Source organism: Copidosoma floridanum, unplaced genomic scaffold, assembly GCF_036245765.1.
Source record: "Copidosoma floridanum isolate Cflo_tuat_1 unplaced genomic scaffold, Cflo_Japanese_pri ptg000004l, whole genome shotgun sequence".
In the NCBI taxonomy this organism is placed as follows: Eukaryota; Metazoa; Arthropoda; class Insecta; order Hymenoptera; family Encyrtidae; genus Copidosoma; species Copidosoma floridanum.
The window spans coordinates 32,965,848-32,988,084 of NW_028321881.1; the positions used below are offsets into that span (position 1 = coordinate 32,965,848).

General features: G+C 32.8%; 1 protein-coding gene across 2 annotated transcripts in view; it reads left to right on the forward strand.

Annotated features, from left to right (window-relative positions):
* The window catches only part of LOC106640139 (uncharacterized), a 520,358-nt gene that overhangs the window by 20,683 nt on the left and 477,438 nt on the right, over positions 1 to 22,237 (forward strand). For both annotated transcript variants that reach the window (XM_089595683.1, XM_089595692.1), the window contains exon 2: positions 20,619 to 20,820. In XM_089595683.1, coding sequence (XP_089451809.1) covers positions 20,619 to 20,820 — 202 coding nt within the window. The remainder of the gene's footprint in view (positions 1 to 20,618; positions 20,821 to 22,237) is intronic.

The window sequence follows — 22,237 nt, forward strand, 5'->3', positions numbered from 1 at the left end:
TTGACACATTTTACCATCTATTGCGAGATTGCAAAGGCCACCCAAAATTTTTAGGTAAAACAACGTTCCGTTGAAAAATTGTCATACGTAGCAATTAAAAAAAAAAATTTCTCAAAAAAATGTTTTTTTTCTTTTTCTTTTTTTATACCGGGTTACCGCGACAGCTCTAAGGCCAAGTCGCTGGGGCCACCCAGTCAACACCTATGTGTGGGAGTGTATAGCTGCACCCATTCTCTAACCCTTTTACTGATGTTATACCTAATCCATGGGCACAGTGTGAGTATCTCCGGTGAAACACCTTGACAGTTAAACTGACACTCTCTGCACCAACGGTGCATAGGGTCCACTCGTCACTGTGCAGCCTTTCCCCGGAGAGGACTCCATTTTTCAGGACGTCCACTCCTCGCCGGTTAAGCCGGCGCTCTCTGCCGAAGAATTGGATCCAGGCTAATTAAGATCCCTGGAGAAGCACCATATTTCAGGGATCACTCCTCGCCTGTAAGGCTGGCGATCCCTGCCTGGCGCATTGGATCCGCTAATCCCTATCTCCTAACACTGTTTCGTATTCACCCAGGCCCGAAGAACTGTGGGGCAAGGGAAAAACCCTTTTATTACTCTGAAGAAAAATTCCACGGAAAAACCCGCCCCGAAACAGCCGGGGTTACATAAGAACTTTTCCCGATGAAAACAGTTTTTGAAAAAATCTGCATTTATCGGAAATAGAAGCCACGACCCTTAAAATAGTGTTGTATCAGTAACAAGTACACTTAACACTTAACCAACGCCGCTCCTAATGATACATATTGTTTCTAATCATATAAACGATGTTTAAAGTTAAAAAAATCAGAAAAAAAAATAAAAGATGGGGTGGTTGTTTTTATGGCGACGATTAACCATTCGCATAAGGTAAACACACCCAAGTTCTGACTTCTTATTATTCTTACACAAAATTAAGGTCGAAGTCTCTGCTGAAAATGATATGCATTGTTTATTATTATATAAGTAAATAATGTATCAAAATCAAAATTTTTAAAGAAAACTGATGGGACAGATTAGTAATTTTCTAGCGATTTTCTATTGTTGGTGTATATAAGTAATAACTAAGCTCTTTCTTTTTGCTTAAATAATGTAAGGTAGTATTGAATCTTATGTTGTAGATACACAGTAAAAAGCAGACGGTCAAAAAAATCATTCTATTCTATATTCGTGGGTGCGTAGCTGTCGGTGTTACAGTAAACTTTCAATCTTTTGATCATAATTATCCACAGTAACTATACGACTAATTACTTTTATTTTAAGTTATTCGATATCATTTGTTATTACAAGTACGCTATTAGTTTTTCGTAGAAATTCATTTCTTTGATTTGCTCCGTAATCGGTAAATTTGGTAATCCAGAAACTAGTTATAATATTATACACGTGTTAAAACTTTAAGGTGGCTTTTATCTGCTTGATCGAAACCTCTGAAATTCTGGAATTATTTAAGTAACGTATGCCAAATTCATTTGAGATAAGAAAATACTGGGGTCAATGACTTAATTTTTTCGCAAATCGCTACTGAAAGCTCACTAATTGAACACATAATATTTTGGACAGTGGTCACAAAATCGACTATATCTTCGGAAATCTTTGATTAACTTAAAAAATTAAAAATAGTTCTTGCGTATTTTTTTTTACAAAGAATCTATAAAATTCTTATAAATATAGGGTCAACGACTTAACTTAAGAGAAAATCAGAAGAAAAGTATGAAATATTAATCTGGCTTGCCTTGCAATATCTCCCAATTCTCACAATTATAATTTTACGGTACTTTTCTGGCAATTTCTTGATCTTGTACTTTGGTTTTATCGAAATAACTATATTTATTGAAAAATTTACCGTCGAAAAGCGTTGAATCGCTATATTAAAACAAGCCACCTTAAAACATTATGTTTTTGTTTCAGCATCGTTGGACCTTTCGAAATTTGAACAGTTTACTACAAATAAAGTTTTCGAGAAATATCGTCATCTAATCAATTCACGAACTACTACCCGAATATCTGGATCAGAGGCCCCGCTGACAATAACACACACTTTTATGACAAAATATTCGTCGGCAGCCTGTTTAATGCTGAAATATTGTAATAAAAGTTGATAATGATCGGATAGGATAAAGTGAACCAACGTTGACGTGTTTTTGATAAATTATTTTTGCGTGTAATCGCATTAAACTTACCTTACTCGTTGTTTACTCGTGTTTGACTAACTTGAAATCTCAAGTAAAACAGCCGTGAAAAAGTTTATGCAAAATTTGAAGAGGTGGAGGAAATATATACGTATGTAATAGTGGAGGCCAATAGCAGTAATTTTTTTACCACGTGCGCACGCGCTCCTGCCCTTGTGATGGCTTAGGAAAGTGCGGCGCGTCTGAGTGATAAGGAGAGACGGAATAGTATAGGCAGATTGATCCGATTACAGCGGAAATTTTGAGGAAAATTTAAGGTTTCCTTGGCGTTGCGCGTTCGCAAAAATATTACAAGTCCTGCAACATTTTTATAATGGGAAAAAAATACGCCTCTAAGTGGCAGTGTTTTATTGCGTTATCGATGATTCTCTATTCATATCTCTATTCATTTATTTTGATTTTGATACATTGTTTATGCAATAATAAACAGTATATACTTTTTTTAGCTGAGCCTTCGTTCTGATATTTTAACTATAAAAGCCAGAAGTCGGAACTCTGGTTTTTCGCCTTACGCTAATGGGAAAAAATCGCCGTAAAATTATCCGCCCCTTTATTTTTTCTTGGATATATTGGTTTTAAAGTCGGAACTTTGGTGTCTTCACCTTAAAAAAACAGTGGAAAATCGCCTTAAAACACCTGCCCCTTCGTCTTTTCTCAAATTTTTCAATTTATACATATTATTTATAAAATAATAAACAATTTATATCATTTTTTGTGAGGCTTTCATGCTGGATTTTTAGTTATAAAAGCCAGATGTTAGAACTTAAGTGTTTTCACCTTAAGCGAATGGTGGAAAATCGCCCTAAAATTACTCGCGTCTTCGTGTTTTCTTGGAATTTTTTTATTTTGATATATTGTTTATACAATAATAAACAATACCTATCATTTTCAGTAGGGTTTCCGTTCTGGACTTTTTACTATAAAAGTGAGAATTTCGTCTCTTCTCCTTGGTGTTGTAGAGACGCAGCGGCATGATGTTATGACTCTTTCTCTTCTGCTGCTTGCTTGGAACTATGCTAGCTTCTTGGTAGCTGTCTTAAACGCAAATATATGGAAAAAAGAACTTGTGTTCGTATTAATAATGATAATAATAATAATAATAATAATAATAATGATAATAATAATAATGATAATAATAATAATACTAATAATAAAAATAATAATAATAATAATTATTATAATAGCGTTAATAATTATAATAATAATAATAATTATAATAGCGTTAATAACTATAATAATGATAATTATAATAATAATAATGCTAATAAAAAGAATAATAATAATAATAATAATATCACAAGATTAATTGTACAAATCTTCTATATAATTCTGTCATCTTTCAAAGCCTAATTTAGTGCCTTTGGTCTTATATTAATTAATTAATTATTTTTTTTCAAGAAGAAAAAGAAAAAATAGAAAAAGAAGAAAAAATGGTACATTTTTTTAACGTAGTAACTTTCGGTTACAATTCATTACGTAAATAGTTAGTTGGTTGTAGAAGACTAAAAAAAGCATTACAAACGCTGGTATACATAATTTTAGATCTTGCTGTATGTATAAAAAGTATTTAATTCTTAAATTAAAGTTAATCAAAAATTAAATTAAAAAGTGATAATTTACAGCCCTGGTGATAAAGCGTTGATATTTTTAAAACTTAATTATTTCTCAAGCAATGTTGCTTGAATGTAACTTTCATGAGAATCTGCTTCAATCGATGATTTAACTATGCGCTCGTATCGTTTAAAAAGGTGGGGTTGTACGTATGGTATGTTAAGAGAAGTGCACATATTACTTAAATGTGTACATCAGTACTGGTATACAAGCATCCTGAAATAAAAAACTTATTAATTAATTTTTCGATGGTTCTCATTACGTAAATTTATGAATTTTACTATTTTTAAAGAAAAACTAATTAAATAATACAATGCGTGACTGAAAGCTAAAATAATAAGATCGTACCGAGTAGAGCTCTGCAGTTAACATCGTAAATCAAACAACGTCCAGATGAGCCTTGAAAGCTGAACTGGCTTGTACCGAATCCCAATCCGAATCCAAAAGGAGGTACTTGTAACATATGATTCAAAAAGTATTGGCAAGTCTGCTTCGTTTCTCGTGACTCATGGTTTCTTAGTGATGAGGTCTCGCTGCAACATTTACAAGAAAGCAGCTCAACAAGTAATTTGATGTTGACAATACGATTACCTTCAACAACACAGCATTTACTTTTTTGCTTTACTTTTTCCATATTTATTTCTAACTTACATCATGAAGAGCCTTTATAGCAGCGAACTGCTTCAATTTCTTTTTATAAACTTATTCAGACATATTTTTATTTTTTCAGTAAAACAATTTTTTTTCAGGAATAATACTATAACTTATTGGTGTTTGCTTCTTAAAATACGGTCATGACTTCCTGTGCATAATTAGCAGACACGGAATTTAAAAAATTTTATATTTTTTATTGCAGTACGTACCGACTGATAAGTTCGTAAAAATATTTGAACGCGACGTTGCCAGATTTCATGAAGTGCATTTGTAATTTGAAATATTCTTTTATTTACCATTTTTCAAAAAAATGTACAATTGTATTAACTATTACTTTACTTCATTGTTTTTTAAAATATTTAATTTTCCTTTTTTTAATGAATCGCGTGATTTTAATAAGTTAATTTTTTTGTTTTGTCACAGTGGCAATGCTAATGTTGAAGCATAAGATTCCCTTATCCAGCTTCACCCCTGTTACAATCCCTACAGAACTACCTTATGTATATTCTAAGCTCAGCATCATTAATTTTCTATTTCATTTTGTACTCAAGCGACAAATATCTTATCGATTCTTTATTTCTTTAGTATTTTAAAATATTTTGTTTGTATTCTTGTTTATTGTGATTGGGTTATACTCTATTTTCCAAAACCGTTATTGGTTAGTTTCGATATGTATACATTATTTCAAAGTAACAAATCTACAAATAATTGTAGTTTTAAGGATACTTTAAAAACTTATATGGATACAAAGGCTGATAATGCTACCTATATATGACGGTAGTATTTCCATTGTTTCTTAAAAATTGTTAGAGCAACATAATTAATTTTTACATAAAAAATGACTAACAAAATACCAAAAAATCATGGTACTTCTAGCATTGTAAGCTTGAGATTTGGTTACTCTAGCTTTATAAATATATCTATGAAATCCATTTCCTAAATGAATATTAGTGTCAGAAAAATTTTACATTTGAATTTTTTACATTTTAGCTGCGATGAAAGTGCCCCCCCCCTTTTTTGAACCTATGTGATTGGCTCATGACGTGTGTGATTTCAACGCATGTAAGCTATAGCCCACAAGCATAAGCGCTAAGCTCGGAGCAAACGCATAAAGGCACTGGATTTTTTTCCATCATGCTTATGCGTTTTCGGGAGAGAGGGGATACCGTCCTGTAGTCAGCTGTAGTGCGTAGCCGACAAGAAGTGTATACGTACCTATACTGACTGCTATAGGACGGTATCCCCTCTCTCCCGAAACCGCATAGGCACGATGGAAAAAAAGCCAGTGCCTTTATGCGTTTTAGACAGATAGAATTAGCCAAAAAACCTTGAAAAGTACAGAAAATTCCTATTGGACGGGAAAAATTTTTTTTATATAGATTAAAGTGACAGGAATTAATAGCAATAAAATTTATAAGTGAATATTGGGCGCTAAGGTACCAAAAAACTTTAAAGGTACCTAAGAACTTTAGTTTTTGTTGATATATTTTCATCAAGCAGATCTTTTGGAATCTCTATTTAAATTTTCTCTTCAATTTCTCTATTAAAAAATATAATCTTCACATTAAGCTGGCAAGTCTTCAAGTCATACTTATTAATGATTGAGTTTGCCGGTCTCAATAGAACTAAACCAGATACTAAGGCATATGTAGCGTTGCATGTCAACTCTCTTAGCACGCCACGGCGTGCCAGCACCAAAACATCTCCTTTTCAGCTCACAGTAATAATACTAAGGCTAACTCATATAAATTTCAATAAGTACATTATCTTATATTTTTTAGGTAATTTTTAATACTAGTCTATTAAGGAATCGAACGTCTGGGCTTTAATAAAATTTTCCTTCATTCGGTAAACTTTTTACCCTGATCAGTGCGTAAATGATATACTTTGGCATTACAGCTCAATACATTACGCGAACTCTTTACGAAATCGTCCAGGCAACGTCCTGCTTAACCTTCAGATTTCACAGGAAATGCTATCGACAATCTGGAAGTCATCTGTGCACATTACACATTTCACCTGTTAAGTGAAGCATCAGCGTTTGTGAATGTATTTGATCACAACTTATACGTTTCTGTTTTACAACTCATGCGCAGTCCTAGTAGGACTTACAATGAAGGAGTTCAAATTATTACATAGCTTTAAATTTAAGAAGTAAAAATAAATAACTGCTGAAAATGGCTCCTGTAGTATAAAATATTTTCGATCTGCTACTGTTTAAGACTGCTTGTGAACCCTAGGATACGTTTTTAAAAACCAACTCAAAAAAGCTTATTTTTTAATTACTTACAAACATCTTAGAAACAATGCAAATTTCTGGATTTAACAAGAGTACTTATTCGTGAACAATTAAATTTAAAAATTTTTTTAAAAAGTAAAAAAAGTTGTCAATTCAATAGGCATCCTATGCATGTTAAAATGTGAAAAATTAAATTAAATTTTAAATTTTATGGTTTCAGACTTTATGACAATATCATTAAATAAAAGTATAAATACATTTTACTCAGGGGGGTTGGTAACTCATGCTCACGAGTTCAAGACCCGGCCTTGACTCACTTGGCTCGCACCTCTAGGACTATTTTCTTATTTACGTATTCTAGCTCTCGTCCAATGGTTCGGAAGCCGTGTAAAATAAGGTCCCCTTTGCTCTGTAAGTGATTGATAGCACTAATAAATCTGAGACAGTTTTTCACTATGCCAATGATAATTGGCAATATGTATACTAGTGGGGCTAACGCCCCCCTGCGCGATCCGCGCACCAACCCCCCACTAACAGATTGAGAAGACAAAATAAGGACATTTCTCGTGTATTTATCAATGCAGGCTGATAATTAGTTTACAACAGCAGAATACGTGACTCAAAAAGGAGTTGATAAGACATATGATAACATAAATATTAATTTTCCAATGGAATCACAACGACAGAGTTTTGATTCCTTAGGATTGTATATTAAAAAACCTTTATTCTCTTACGGACAATTATACGTTGCTTTATTAAGACGTAAGAATCCAAAAAGAATTTTTATTCAAATTGAATCCGAGAATAAATCAGAAATTAAAAATATTGTTTAGCAAGAAATTTCTCAGTAATTCAAAAATATGTAACTTTGAAGATCGTCACGTTTAAATAGACGTATGTTAATTCATAAAAACCATGAAAAAGAAATATATCAAAAATGTGGGAAGGGATTTAAAGAACAGATGGGTTAAAACGATACATGAAATGTCACAACATTGAGCTAACAGAAAGAATTATTGTTTTAAGAGCTTAATTGCGTTTGTCTATTTAATTTTACCTTCTCCTGAATTCTGTCTTTTTGTAAATAAAGCCCTCAGGTAATCAAGAATTTTATATTTAGGTAAAGTACACATGGACCAGAAAGAGATTTAAAATGTAAAAGTTCAATTAAGTTAAACAAATAATGGTACTTGAGAGATATATAGGAAGTAAGGGTGAGCAAATAGACAAAGGGAGACCTATGAACAGTGACTTGGAAAACCCTAAAAACGAGGTATGACTTGAGAACTAAATTACATACATTTTTTAACATTTATGATGATAAAACATTCAATAAGTAAGTTTTTTTTGGGGGGAGGTGGAGGGGGAGCGGGGGAGGTAATTCGAACATAATTTGATCAAAAATAACGTCAAAACAAGCAAATGACTACATGAATCGAGGGGAAGCTGTGGGGGAGCTAAGGGGGAGCAGGGGGGAGCTGAGACTCACTTTCGTTAATACAACTATATAATATAGGGATATATATATATATATATATATATATATATATATATATATATATATATATATACATAGTAACACATCATTCCAGAGCCTACTGGGCATAATTTTCAGAAATGGCTGTAAAATATTTTTTTTTAAATTAAATAATTTTATTATAAATGATCCAATAGCAAAGAGGTACGTTTAATAATTGAAAACAACCACTTTATTATTGAAAATTAAATTGTGCTAAAGGATCTGGAAATTAGAAATTATATTTGAACCTGCCAAAATCATGGAGCAAACGCATAGCGGCGATAGAAGTGCCCCCCCTTTTTTGAACCTATGTGATTGGCTCATGACATGTGTGCTTTCAACGCATACATTATTTAAACAACCTTATTCTTTATCAAACAATCTGTAAATATGTTAATTTGTAGTTCAACTCCTCCTTGATGCATAGGAACCAAAATTATAACGTTTTTCGAAAATTTTAATACCCTCCCAGTCGATTTAAAAAAGGTCACTTTTTGCAAAAGTCGACGGTTTGCGAAAAGTTTGCAATATTTTCATCTGAAAATTTAACTGTAGTTAGAATACCATAAAACTGACATCATATTCAAATTTCAGCTCTCCATCACTACCAGAAGACCAGTTATTAAATTTTCAATATTTGCAAAAAAAACGTGTTTTTTTGCGATTTGCGAGCGATCCACTGGACCGATTTTGCTCAACCGGGGCTCATTCTCTTTGTTTTTTTATTGCGCACATTTGTTATATTTAATTTTTTTTTGTCCAAGCTTTAGTTTTTATTCTAGAAGCGAAAAACTGGTTTTTACCATTTTTACCAATTTTTTGGGTACCTTAGCGCCCAATATTCACTTATAAATTTTATTGCTATTAATTCCTGTCACTTTAATCTATATAAAAAAAATTTTTCCCGTCCAATAGGAATTTTCTGTACTTTTCAAGGTTTTTTGGCTAATTCTATCTGTCTAAAACGCATAAAGGCACTGGCTTTTTTTCCATCGTGCCTATGCGGTTTCGGGAGAGAGGGGATACCGTCCTATAGCAGTCAGTATAGGTACGTATACACTTCTTGTCGGCTACGCACTACAGCTGACTACAGGACGGTATCCCCTCTCTCCCGAAAACGCATAAGCACGATGGAAAAAAATCCAGTGCCTTTATGCGTTTGCTCCGAGCTTAGCGCTTATGCTTGTGGGCTATAGCTTACATGCGTTGAAATCACACACGTCATGAGCCAATCACATAGGTTCAAAAAAGGGGGGGGGCACTTTCATCGCAGCTAAAATGTAAAAAATTCAAATGTAAAATTTTTCTGACACTAATATTCATTTAGGAAATGGATTTCATAGATATATTTATAAAGCTAGAGTAACCAAATCTCAAGCTTACAATGCTAGAAGTACCATGATTTTTTGGTATTTTGTTAGTCATTTTTTATGTAAAAATTAATTATGTTGCTCTAACAATTTTTAAGAAACAATGGAAATACTACCGTCATATATAGGTAGCATTATCAGCCTTTGTATCCATATAAGTTTTTAAAGTATCCTTAAAACTACAATTATTTGTAGATTTGTTACTTTGAAATAATGTATACATATCGAAACTAACCAATAACGGTTTTGGAAAATAGAGTATAACCCAATCACAATAAACAAGAATACAAACAAAATATTTTAAAATACTAAAGAAATAAAGAATCGATAAGATATTTGTCGCTTGAGTACAAAATGAAATAGAAAATTAATGATGCTGAGCTTAGAATATACATAAGGTAGTTCTGTAGGGATTGTAACAGGGGTGAAGCTGGATAAGGGAATCTTATGCTTCAACATTAGCATTGCCACTGTGACAAAACAAAAAAATTAACTTATTAAAATCACGCGATTCATTAAAAAAAGGAAAATTAAATATTTTAAAAAACAATGAAGTAAAGTAATAGTTAATACAATTGTACATTTTTTTGAAAAATGGTAAATAAAAGAATATTTCAAATTACAAATGCACTTCATGAAATCTGGCAACGTCGCGTTCAAATATTTTTACGAACTTATCAGTCGGTACGTACTGCAATAAAAAATATAAAATTTTTTAAATTCCGTGTCTGCTAATTATGCACAGGAAGTCATGACCGTATTTTGAGAAGCAAACACCAATAAGTTATAGTATTATTCCTGAAAAAAAATTGTTTTACTGAAAAAATAAAAATATGTCTGAATAAGTTTATAAAAAGAAATTGAAGCAGTTCGCTGCTATAAAGGCTCTTCATGATGTAAGTTAGAAATAAATATGGAAAAAGTAAAGCAAAAAAGTAAATGCTGTGTTGTTGAAGGTAATCGTATTGTCAACATCAAATTACTTGTTGAGCTGCTTTCTTGTAAATGTTGCAGCGAGACCTCATCACTAAGAAACCATGAGTCACGAGAAACGAAGCAGACTTGCCAATACTTTTTGAATCATATGTTACAAGTACCTCCTTTTGGATTCGGATTGGGATTCGGTACAAGCCAGTTCAGCTTTCAAGGCTCATCTGGACGTTGTTTGATTTACGATGTTAACTGCAGAGCTCTACTCGGTACGATCTTATTATTTTAGCTTTCAGTCACGCATTGTATTATTTAACTAGTTTTTCTTTAAAAATAGTAAAATTCATAAATTTACGTAATGAGAACCATCGAAAAATTAATTAATAAGTTTTTTATTTCAGGATGCTTGTATACCAGTACTGATGTACACATTTAAGTAATATGTGCACTTCTCTTAACATACCATACGTACAACCCCACCTTTTTAAACGATACGAGCGCATAGTTAAATCATCGATTGAAGCAGATTCTCATGAAAGTTACATTCAAGCAACATTGCTTGAGAAATAATTAAGTTTTAAAAATATCAACGCTTTATCACCAGGGCTGTAAATTATCACTTTTTAATTTAATTTTTGATTAACTTTAATTTAAGAATTAAATACTTTTTATACATACAGCAAGATCTAAAATTATGTATACCAGCGTTTGTAATGCTTTTTTTAGTCTTCTACAACCAACTAACTATTTACGTAATGAATTGTAACCGAAAGTTACTACGTTAAAAAAATGTACCATTTTTAAATTTTGTACATTTGAATTTTTAAATGAAATTATTTCGCAAAGATTTTGTTTGTTGATATCAAATTACGTCAAATGCATTGATTCATGAAAAAATTAGCGTAATAAGATGACTCTACCACACATTTTTAGGCTGTAAATTAACGAACAAACGATTTTTAGGAGTAACAGACTTTTTTTAATAACTTTTCATTAATTACTGGAAATTCTGATTTTTACAGGGACAAAGCTGAGAACCAATAGAAAATTAAAGTATGAAATTTTGTATTAATATGGCATTTAAATAATTTATGACTGTATCTGGCGCACATTATTAGAACATGTAAAATACTTAATTCATCTCAAGTCAGTTATTGTCAGGTGTATGCGTGTGTGAGAACATATGAATAAATGGACATACTCTATTTATGATTCGACTTACATAATTTATTCAAACAACTCTATCTATATCCATTCATCCTACCATTAACAATCTTGACAAACTATGAACAAACTCAAGAAAACTAATATAAACTAATACAAAACAAAAGAAAAGCCTTAGCTTCTAGTGTGCTCGTGCTTTCCAACAGAATAGAAAGAGCTGACGGGGAGAGTCAGCTACACAAAGGTCACGCAGATCATAGCGCCACTTTAAACTTTATGAATACCAAAATTAACACCGAGCCGCAAATAAAAATCTCACACTTCCTCATGATCAGTGCGACACTAAGGCAGCAAGAAAAAAAATAAAGAAATAAGTAAAATGACTCGAGCTTCAACTTGAAATATCCGTCGACTTCGCCCACGACTCACTAAATGGAATACCGTAGTGTATTGACATGTAATGTGAAACGTTTTCAGTTAAAAATTTTACATTTATTTCTGACACTCCTCAGAACAAAAATCTTCTAATTAAAAACATATCTGCTCGGAATCCATACAGTTCATTTCGTCAAGTAAAAAGCTGTAAGAAGTGAAAAAATTTAATGATACTGAAAAGTACCGTGCATTCCTTATGCCAAAATATAATCGTTGATTTGCAGTTTCTCCCGTATAATCTATGAACAGGGCTATTTTTAAAAGCTGTTAAAATTTAAAACTCACAAAAAATATGTATTAAAAAAAAAAATGTTTTTCTTAGCTCGCAACTTTATTACCACAGCAACAAAGTCCTGGAGCTTAATTTCTACATTTATTGCTACAAAAATACAAATACATATTCTACTCATTTAGAAATCTGGGAGATTTAAGAGATTACTATAAGGGTTATAGTGAAAAGCTTATCTCTCACTTAATAAATTCTTTATTTATCGATTTTAATGCTACTTTGAGCTCGATAAATATTCAGCGTCATTTTCTTGACGCCTAAAATTGTATTCATTAGATGCATTTGAAGTTTTCTTTCCAATTCGACTTCTTTGCGACTTTTAGCAAAGTTAAGACTTTTGTGAGCCCTAAAGGCTATTTTTTTCAACTTTATTAGGTTGCAATATATATTTGTTAGCAAGGTAGTTCGACATCCAATGGCCCTGAAAAAGATCGGTGAGCTAAAGTAAACTCTTTCTTGACTGAAGTTTCCACCAAACGTAATTGCCTCTATACCTCAGGGTATTTTTCTCTGGCCTGTTATTGTAGCCCCACACTGATCGGGAGGAAAACTACAACGTTTGAAGCTTTGGAGCTAGTTGTAGAGCTCTTTTCCAACGTCTTCTGGTATAACGTCGAAGACGTTAGTGTCTAAAACACCTTCTTTTTTTGCAGACTAAGTTGTTTTTGTGATCTAAGGTGGAGATATGGGTTCGTGACGCTTGCCCGTTTGAGACTGTCCCATTGGCTCAAGTTTATTTTTCCTTCATAGCTGTTTAGTTTTCTTAGCGCAGACCTTGAAGAGGATTGGTGATTCCCGGTTGAATGCTTAGATTTGAGAGGGTAATACAGAGTCATCAGTCACCAGGGTTCCCATCAGCCTTGCGATGAATAACTCCGCTCATGACGTCTGCCAGTGAATGACTTACTTGGTTTAATAGTTGCCGGTTTTACATAGTCTTTTAGTTGACGAACCGTTTTTACAAATGGTAGTAAAAGTATATTCGTTGGCAAGGTAGTTTAAACTTAGCTGGCCCAAAAAAAAACGATGAGATTAATGGTTGAGTAGTAACTTAAATACTTACAATAGCCCTAAAATGGGCCAGTGGTGACATTTCCAGTTTTTCCTTATTATTGTTCTTGATGATGAAGAGCCAGCTGCGGGTAGCTTGACTCTTATCCTTGGAGTCTCTATGTACAGAGACCGTACTGGAGGGAGGTACGCCACGGACCAGAGAATATCTCATCTTCAGATCGTTATCCGGATAACCAACCGCTCATCGTTAGTCAGAAGAGAGGGCCTGGAGAATACGTTCTCTGTAGGTATGCCGTTGGGACGACCACTAAGGAGGAGGTCGTTGTGGCTGCTCGTACTCTTGAGGGCTTTTTTCCCTGGCTTGCATTTAAAGTAGAAAATTCTCTGACGGCATCAGGCCAGATGGTTGAACGGCCACAACACTCTGAAGTGTTGGAGCAGGTTGTGCTCTGGCTAGACACATCTGCTGGTCTTTTCTTGGAGACGTTGACTTTTCAAATGCCTACTGTTCTGTGGTACTCGGTTGTCTCGGCAATCCAGAAAAAAAAAAAACCAATTTACTTCGCTAGCCCATGAAAGAAGAGTGTCATCGGTAGCCAGAATGCCTGCTGTACGACTAAGAACTTTGTTCTTGGTGTACTGCTGATGAATAACTACGACAATCGACAACTCGATGGGGCATGTTATAACCACTTTTTACTATCTTTGATTGCAGGTGGCTTCAATTTAACATCGACGCCTCTTAGCAGATCCTACTGAACTAAAGCACAAGGCTAGCTTATTTTACCAAAACTTTGAGCTCATTTATCGATTTTGTTATTCACTTTTTCGAGAAAAAAAACTATGCAAAAACCATCATGGAATCATTAAGAATCAGTGTGCAAAATTTCAGCAAAATCAGTTCAGTAGTTTTCGTGGTAAGCGATTACAACGGTTTTAGCGACTTTGCTTCATATATTAGTAAGATGTTATAAAGAGATATTGGTGTGACAGGCGAAAAAAATAAGTTAAAGTTGTGGCATAATATTGAATAAAAAAAAAAGGTTAACAATCTAACTTTCATGTTAAATGAATTTTGAAAATCACATTTTTTTATACGAAGAATACGATAGTACTAAAAAAAGTACATCTTAAGTCCGTAATCATAAATAATAAATCAAGTCACACGGGAGCACCGCGAGATGAGTTAGAGAAGGCAGACGAAGCCTCGGCAACCACGCTACTATTTACTTCAAATTTGCACACTCGAATTAATATACATTATCTATTCTCGTCGATCGGCGTACGGAACGCCTATTTGCTACGTGCACAAGCTGAAAAAGCGATTGCAGCAATACCTGTGCTAATATGTGAAACTAAATGATATGTTTGTCTTCTGCTAGCAGACTGCTAAGCACTACTATTATTAGAAAGTTATGCGTTTATCCATCGACAACCATTCTAAGGGTTACATTTTTAATAAAATTATGAGTTGTATGTACATATTTTAGTCATGCATGTTCATTGAAAGCGCAATGAAATACATCGTATACTGTGTATTTCTTGGAGTTTTTAGCTGGGGTCAGATCCTCTAAGCGTATTGTATATGAACGTATGTACATACTGTGTGAACACGCCGGTATAGGGCTAATAGAGCTCTCTGATTAGTCAGAGAAGATCTGTGTTGACTACATTGCAAACTAATAAAACGTATCACGTATCACACAGTACACAAACTTATGTTGAAGTAATACTCAAACGCTTATAGTGCTTGTAGTACAAATTTCGTCTAAAGTTATCCACATAGGATTGTACCACTTGAGACATTGTATTAATTCGTGATATAATAAACACAGAACCTTTCGTGTATCTATCGAGGTGCTGTGTTCCTATAGGTATCAAGCACATATCGTAAATATTGCCTTCTGCTGTGCCAGACCAATTGTTCTTGTTTTTGCCTTGGTGGCACTGCTTCAAAATTGAGCACGTAGCGAATATGACACATATTTTTTTTACAATATTTTTATTTTTTAATTGCAATTATAGTCTAAATAACTTAAAAATAATTTAAGTTATCAGTGGGTTAGATGGTTTACTTATTCAAAATTATAAAATTCATGAAAATCTTAAATTTAAATCGATATTAGTTCGCAGGAGGTTGGCACGTAGAGCACGCAGAGAGGTGAAGCCCTACTGGTATATGTATATTTTTAAAAATTAATGAAGAAACAGGCTCAAGGCAAAGAAAAATCAACATCTCTGCTCATTCGTTCACTCGTTAAATTTTTGTCATGCTAAAACATGCAGAGAACATACAAAAATTTATTACTTAATTAGACATGAAATTTCTTGTGTTAGTTTCTTATGCATTTGAAAATCTTAATTTTATTTAAATCTATCTTGCAGTTTCTAGTAATTATTACATCATCACCATAAAAAATTAAAATCAAAAATTTTTTTTCTCCATATACAGAGACAAGATTTGCTGTTGTGCACTTAAAATCCTAGTTTGAGAGACACTTTAAGGAAGCAAACGGGCAAGCGTCACGAACCCATACCTCCACCTTAGATCACAAAAACAACTTAGTCTGCAAAAAAAGAAGGTGTTTTAGATACTAACGTCTTCGACGTTATACCAGAAGACGTTGGAAAAGAGCTCTACAACTAGCTCCAAAGCTTCAAACGTTGTAGTTTTCCTCCCGATCAGTGTGGGGCTACAATAACAGGCCAGAGAAAAATACCCTGAGGTATAGAGGCAATTACGTTTGGTGGAAACTTCAGTCAAGAAAGAGTTTACTTTAGCTCACCGATCTTTTTCAGGGCCATTGGATGTCGAACTACCTTGCTAACAAATATATATTGCAACCTAATAAAGTTGAAAAAAATAGCCTTTAGGGCTCACAAAAGTCTTAACTTTGCTAAAAGTCGCAAAGAAGTCGAATTGGAAAGAAAACTTCAAATGCATCTAATGAATACAATTTTAGGCGTCAAGAAAATGACGCTGAATATTTATCGAGCTCAAAGTAGCATTAAAATCGATAAATAAAGAATTTATTAAGTGAGAGATAAGCTTTTCACTATAACCCTTATAGTAATCTCTTAAATCTCCCAGATTTCTAAATGAGTAGAATATGTATTTGTATTTTTGTAGCAATAAATGTAGAAATTAAGCTCCAGGACTTTGTTGCTGTGGTAATAAAGTTGCGAGCTAAGAAAAACATTTTTTTTTTTAATACATATTTTTTGTGAGTTTTAAATTTTAACAGCTTTTAAAAATAGCCCTGTTCATAGATTATACGGGAGAAACTGCAAATCAACGATTATATTTTGGCATAAGGAATGCACGGTACTTTTCAGTATCATTAAATTTTTTCACTTCTTACAGCTTTTTACTTGACGAAATGAACTGTATGGATTCCGAGCAGATATGTTTTTAATTAGAAGATTTTTGTTCTGAGGAGTGTCAGAAATAAATGTAAAATTTTTAACTGAAAACGTTTCACATTACATGTCAATACACTACGGTATTCCATTTAGTGAGTCGTGGGCGAAGTCGACGGATATTTCAAGTTGAAGCTCGAGTCATTTTACTTATTTCTTTATTTTTTTTCTTGCTGCCTTAGTGTCGCACTGATCATGAGGAAGTGTGAGATTTTTATTTGCGGCTCGGTGTTAATTTTGGTATTCATAAAGTTTAAAGTGGCGCTATGATCTGCGTGACCTTTGTGTAGCTGACTCTCCCCGTCAGCTCTTTCTATTCTGTTGGAAAGCACGAGCACACTAGAAGCTAAGGCTTTTCTTTTGTTTTGTATTAGTTTATATTAGTTTTCTTGAGTTTGTTCATAGTTTGTCAAGATTGTTAATGGTAGGATGAATGGATATAGATAGAGTTGTTTGAATAAATTATGTAAGTCGAATCATAAATAGAGTATGTCCATTTATTCATATGTTCTCACACACGCATACACCTGACAATAACTGACTTGAGATGAATTAAGTATTTTACATGTTCTAATAATGTGCGCCAGATACAGTCATAAATTATTTAAATGCCATATTAATACAAAATTTCATACTTTAATTTTCTATTGGTTCTCAGCTTTGTCCCTGTAAAAATCAGAATTTCCAGTAATTAATGAAAAGTTATTAAAAAAAGTCTGTTACTCCTAAAAATCGTTTGTTCGTTAATTTACAGCCTAAAAATGTGTGGTAGAGTCATCTTATTACGCTAATTTTTTCATGAATCAATGCATTTGACGTAATTTGATATCAACAAACAAAATCTTTGCGAAATAATTTCATTTAAAAATTTTACACAAATTTTCCATAGATGTAACAATGTTTTTAAAAAATTTTCTGCTTAGTGCAAGATATACATGATACGTATGATAGCATATAGCTATGCGTACGTGCGCCTCCGCTGGCTTGGGCCCGAAAGGTAGGGGAATAAAGAGAAAAAGTGATAGGAAAAATAGAGCGAAGGGACAGAGTAAAAGGGGAGATTAGCTAGAGACACAAGTGCGGAAGGTCTGGGCCTGCGAGATTAGGACACGCACAACTTCTCTCGAATATAAGTAATTGTAATAAAACACAAGTTAACCTCAATTTGGCCTATTATTTATTCCCGTACCGTAAAACCCACGTAACATACACAATTGCTAAACATTTTTACGTTTGTCATTAATTCAAGATAATGCCATCTGAGGTCGAAATCCTTTAAAAAACTAGTTTAAACTTCAGGCGAGGTCTCATGGTCTTTTTAAATAAAAATGATCTGGTGTTTTAAAGTATTTTTATCTGCTGAATACGATTTCCAACCGTGGGTCAAGATCCAAGTGGTCAGTTTTTTATTATTACTTATGAAAACATGATACGAATTGGATTCTTCGTCAAAAAAATGTTTTTCTAGTTTTCCAACTTATTTTTCAGAGAATTTTAGAGAATTTTAGAGAATTTTTTTTAAAGAATGTATTTAAAATCAGTGATTTTTCTTGTTAAAAAAAACACGTTTGTGACGTTTTATGATTTCTATTTCAAGCTAGATATATAATTTTTTACTCTAAACCTCGCAAGAAGACTTGAAAACCAATAGATTTTATTTTGTTATTCTTATCTAGTAAGCTTGACAGTCTTTTTAATATGACAGTATAGTTTATATGCAATACAGAATAAATTCTGGCATTAAAGATTTTTTATCTGAATTGCATTATCAACATTTTTAAATTTATTTTTTCCCTCTGAACGAATGTTCAGCAATGGATTATTGTTTGAATGGTTACTTATTTGTTACTAACAATTATGTATAAAAATGCAAAGCTAGCTTTTTTAAAACATTTTTTCCATGTAATATCGTAGTTAGGCGGGGAAAAAATTAGTAGAGCAGAACTTCTCTAAAAAAACCTCACTTTACCAAACAATTGTTTGCGATTTTGTCTTTCCTCTCGGATTTGATAGCTCTTACTTACACAGGATACTAATTTTTTTCTCTGTGTAGATCATCTTTTATATCGTAAGTAGCATTACATGTGCTTTACAAGTTTAAGAATATAAAATTACCACTTTAGCATACCAGCTCTCCAACTGTTTTACCGTAAAGTAAAAAATAGGAAAAATGTATTTTTTATAGGTCAAGACTTTTGAATGGGAAAAGTATATTTTTTATAAAAGAGGCTACGGTAGCACAGTTGTCTAGACCGCGGTTCTTGTAGCTTGGGGGCTTGGTAACACATGATAATGAGTTTGAGACTCGGCCTTTACTCACTTGGCTCGCACTTCTGGGAAATTACTATCTTGAATGCGTTTTTCTAACTATGGTCTGATAGTTTAAGAGCCATGTAAAATAAGATGTCCCCATGTAGACCCGTTACACGCACTGCTAGTCAGAATGGCTGTAAAATAAAAGATAGAACAGAAAATTAAATACAAATTTCTATTTACAATAAATCAACAGATTAAAGAAAATGCAAAAAAAAATTAATTTATAAAATTGTTAACAATAAATTATTGAACACTCAAACGAGAGTCTTTTATTAAGAATCTTGTTCAGCAAGCGTTAATACATGATTAAAATCTTGGTGGGGCTGTTCGAAAGAAAAACGTTTAATGCCAGAATGTGCTCTGGGTTGTATTTACCATTTGAACACAGACTATCAAGCTTGCTAAATCAAAATAACAGAATAAAGTCTATTAGTCTTGACATATTTTAAATACTATATGAAAGTTTCAGTATAGAAAGTTTAGAGTTGAAAGTAGTTCATCTGACTTTCTATAGCAAGCTATCAATATTTGAAAAATAAAACATTTTTTTTCATAGAAGAATCTCAAATTTCTATTTATTTATAAAATTTATTAAGAGCAAAAAATTGACTACTGAAACCACGACCCACTACAAAAATATTTTTGATCAAGCAAAAATAAATTTAAAAAAAGCTTTGATTGGCTCTTTCCAATTTAAAAGGCTACATGTCTCTAAACTATACTGTGAGTCATCTATTTTACTACAGAATATTGTCAGGTCTACAGTAGCTGTTGTAGTGTTGTCCCAGTCTGAAAGTTACAGATTCTGTATCGTTATGAAGGTGAGGGTAGGGGGGAGGTGGACTTGATTACGGACATGCAAATGATAATTTGCTCGGGGGGTGCTGAAATCTTGAAAATAATCAAGATTGGAAAAAAAAAAAATTCGAGCGTCTCGTTCTTTAAACTTTGTCTGGTGTTAGTTTTGTGAGAAAATCTCTCTCACGCAAGACCTACGTTGCAGTATAAATTTTGTAAGTTAGGTATTCATTTCTCTGATTCTGGGTTACTTTTTCAGACAGACATGGAACAAAATCCTTTAAAAGTTCAGCTGAAGCCAAATGAATCTCATAAATTTGATATAAATTTAAACACAATTCCTTAAAATATTTCAAATTTTGCAGTAGTACTTGCTAAAAAATTTTTTTATAAACATACGATAAAATCGTTGAACAATCAAAAACTTGATGGTGAAAAAAATTGAAAGCTTATACCTGCATGTATTCAGCTGTCAAATGAGAATCACGTACTCTCATCGTACGAAATTTGCTATTATAAAACTTATACGAGTGTGTTGAATAAATACCTTTATAATAAATTGGGTTTGTGCAAATTATTTTGTTGAATACTCCTTTGACAACTGTAATTAAAATAATACCATGGCGTATTACAGATAAAGAATCAGTTTGTGGTGAAAATGTGATGAATAAGGAAATAGACAGAGCGAAGCTGGTGCGAGAGCGTCAGAGCGAAGAGCGCGTGCGCAAACTTGAAGAGCTACGCCAGCAGGCTCTTGCTGCTCAGCGCTTTCGCAATCAACGTGATGAGGAGAGGCGTAAGCGAATCGAAGAACTCAGAAGTCGGGATATTGATAGGTGAGATTCTCTTTTACTTAAATTTTTATTAATGGTTTTATATGTTATTTTTTAGTTCTTTACTCATCAATCGTATTAATCAATGTGCAAATTTTTTTTTTTTTTTTGTTACTGTAAAAAATCTGTTGGTCTAGTAAGTTAGAAGACCTCCAACATTTCTATGTGGAAATAGTACTTGATCCTAAATTATTATTAATATTCGATTGTGAATCAAGCCTTGCAAAATTTGTCAAACCATTTCACTCATAATATGACATTCTACATAAAAATAATTAATAGAAGGTCGAATAACTTTGCATCTCTCGTAGAAAATATTTATACTTGGTTTTTTTGCATAATCTTTAGACTATAAACAAAAAAGTCTCTTGCAACTTTTCTCTAAAATTAATACTTTTTGAGATATTAATTATTAAAGTTCGAAAAAATGCGAAAATGGCTATTTTCATCCATAAAAAACGACATAATAAACCAACAATACAATTGTATAACAATCTAAAAAATCCTTGAATAAATTCCGGAAGTGTTTTAGACTATTATTTTATTGTAACCCCTTGTTTTTCAGCTCTGTTTTAGGTCCTCTAAAGTATATCTATATATCATGAACGGTAAACGTGAACATTCATTTACAGATATACTTTTTCGTAGCTTCCGAGAGTCCAAAATAGACTTGAAAAACAAGGCGTGAAATACAATAAAATAAAAGTTTAAAACGCTTTGGGAAGGTGTCCAAGGATGTTTATAGAATATTTAAGAACTTTGACAACATAAAACTCATTGGTTTTTCACATTGTTTGAATGAAAATAGCCATTTTTGCATCGCAGCTGGTTAGCGAGTGAGCCACTAGCAATGCTGCAACTGTTAACTTCTAAAATTAATTTGCAATATAGAGAGATTCACCTAAACTGCCCCAGCGCCACCGCTGGCAGCCCGCTCAAGTGCTAAAGACGATATTTTTACCGCGCTATTACGGCTTCAAAACATAAACAAAAAAATAATAACAATATGTATTGCTTTAATAACTTTTTGGCCAGATCTTTCGAATAGCTTTCATTATTTTCAAGATTTATCCAACCATAACCTCGAAAAACGCAAAGCAAAATTGAAAATGTGTTTATAGCGTGATCTTTAAATTTTTCATTTTTTTTTACCATGCAGGTCGAACTATCAGGTTTTTTTACTTCGATAAACATTGTAAAATAAAGTGTTTTTTTTTTACGAATTGTAATGTGCAAAGCAATATTTGAATGCCGTGCGTGCCTTTAACTTTAGAACTCAGGTATACATAATAGATTTATCATTAATTAGTTTATTTTTCATACGCTGTAGGTAACAATTACAATATTTATAATGACTAAATTTTTTTGTGGTTATTGGTTATTACAGTGAGGTAATATATTCAGTTTATTACGATTAAAT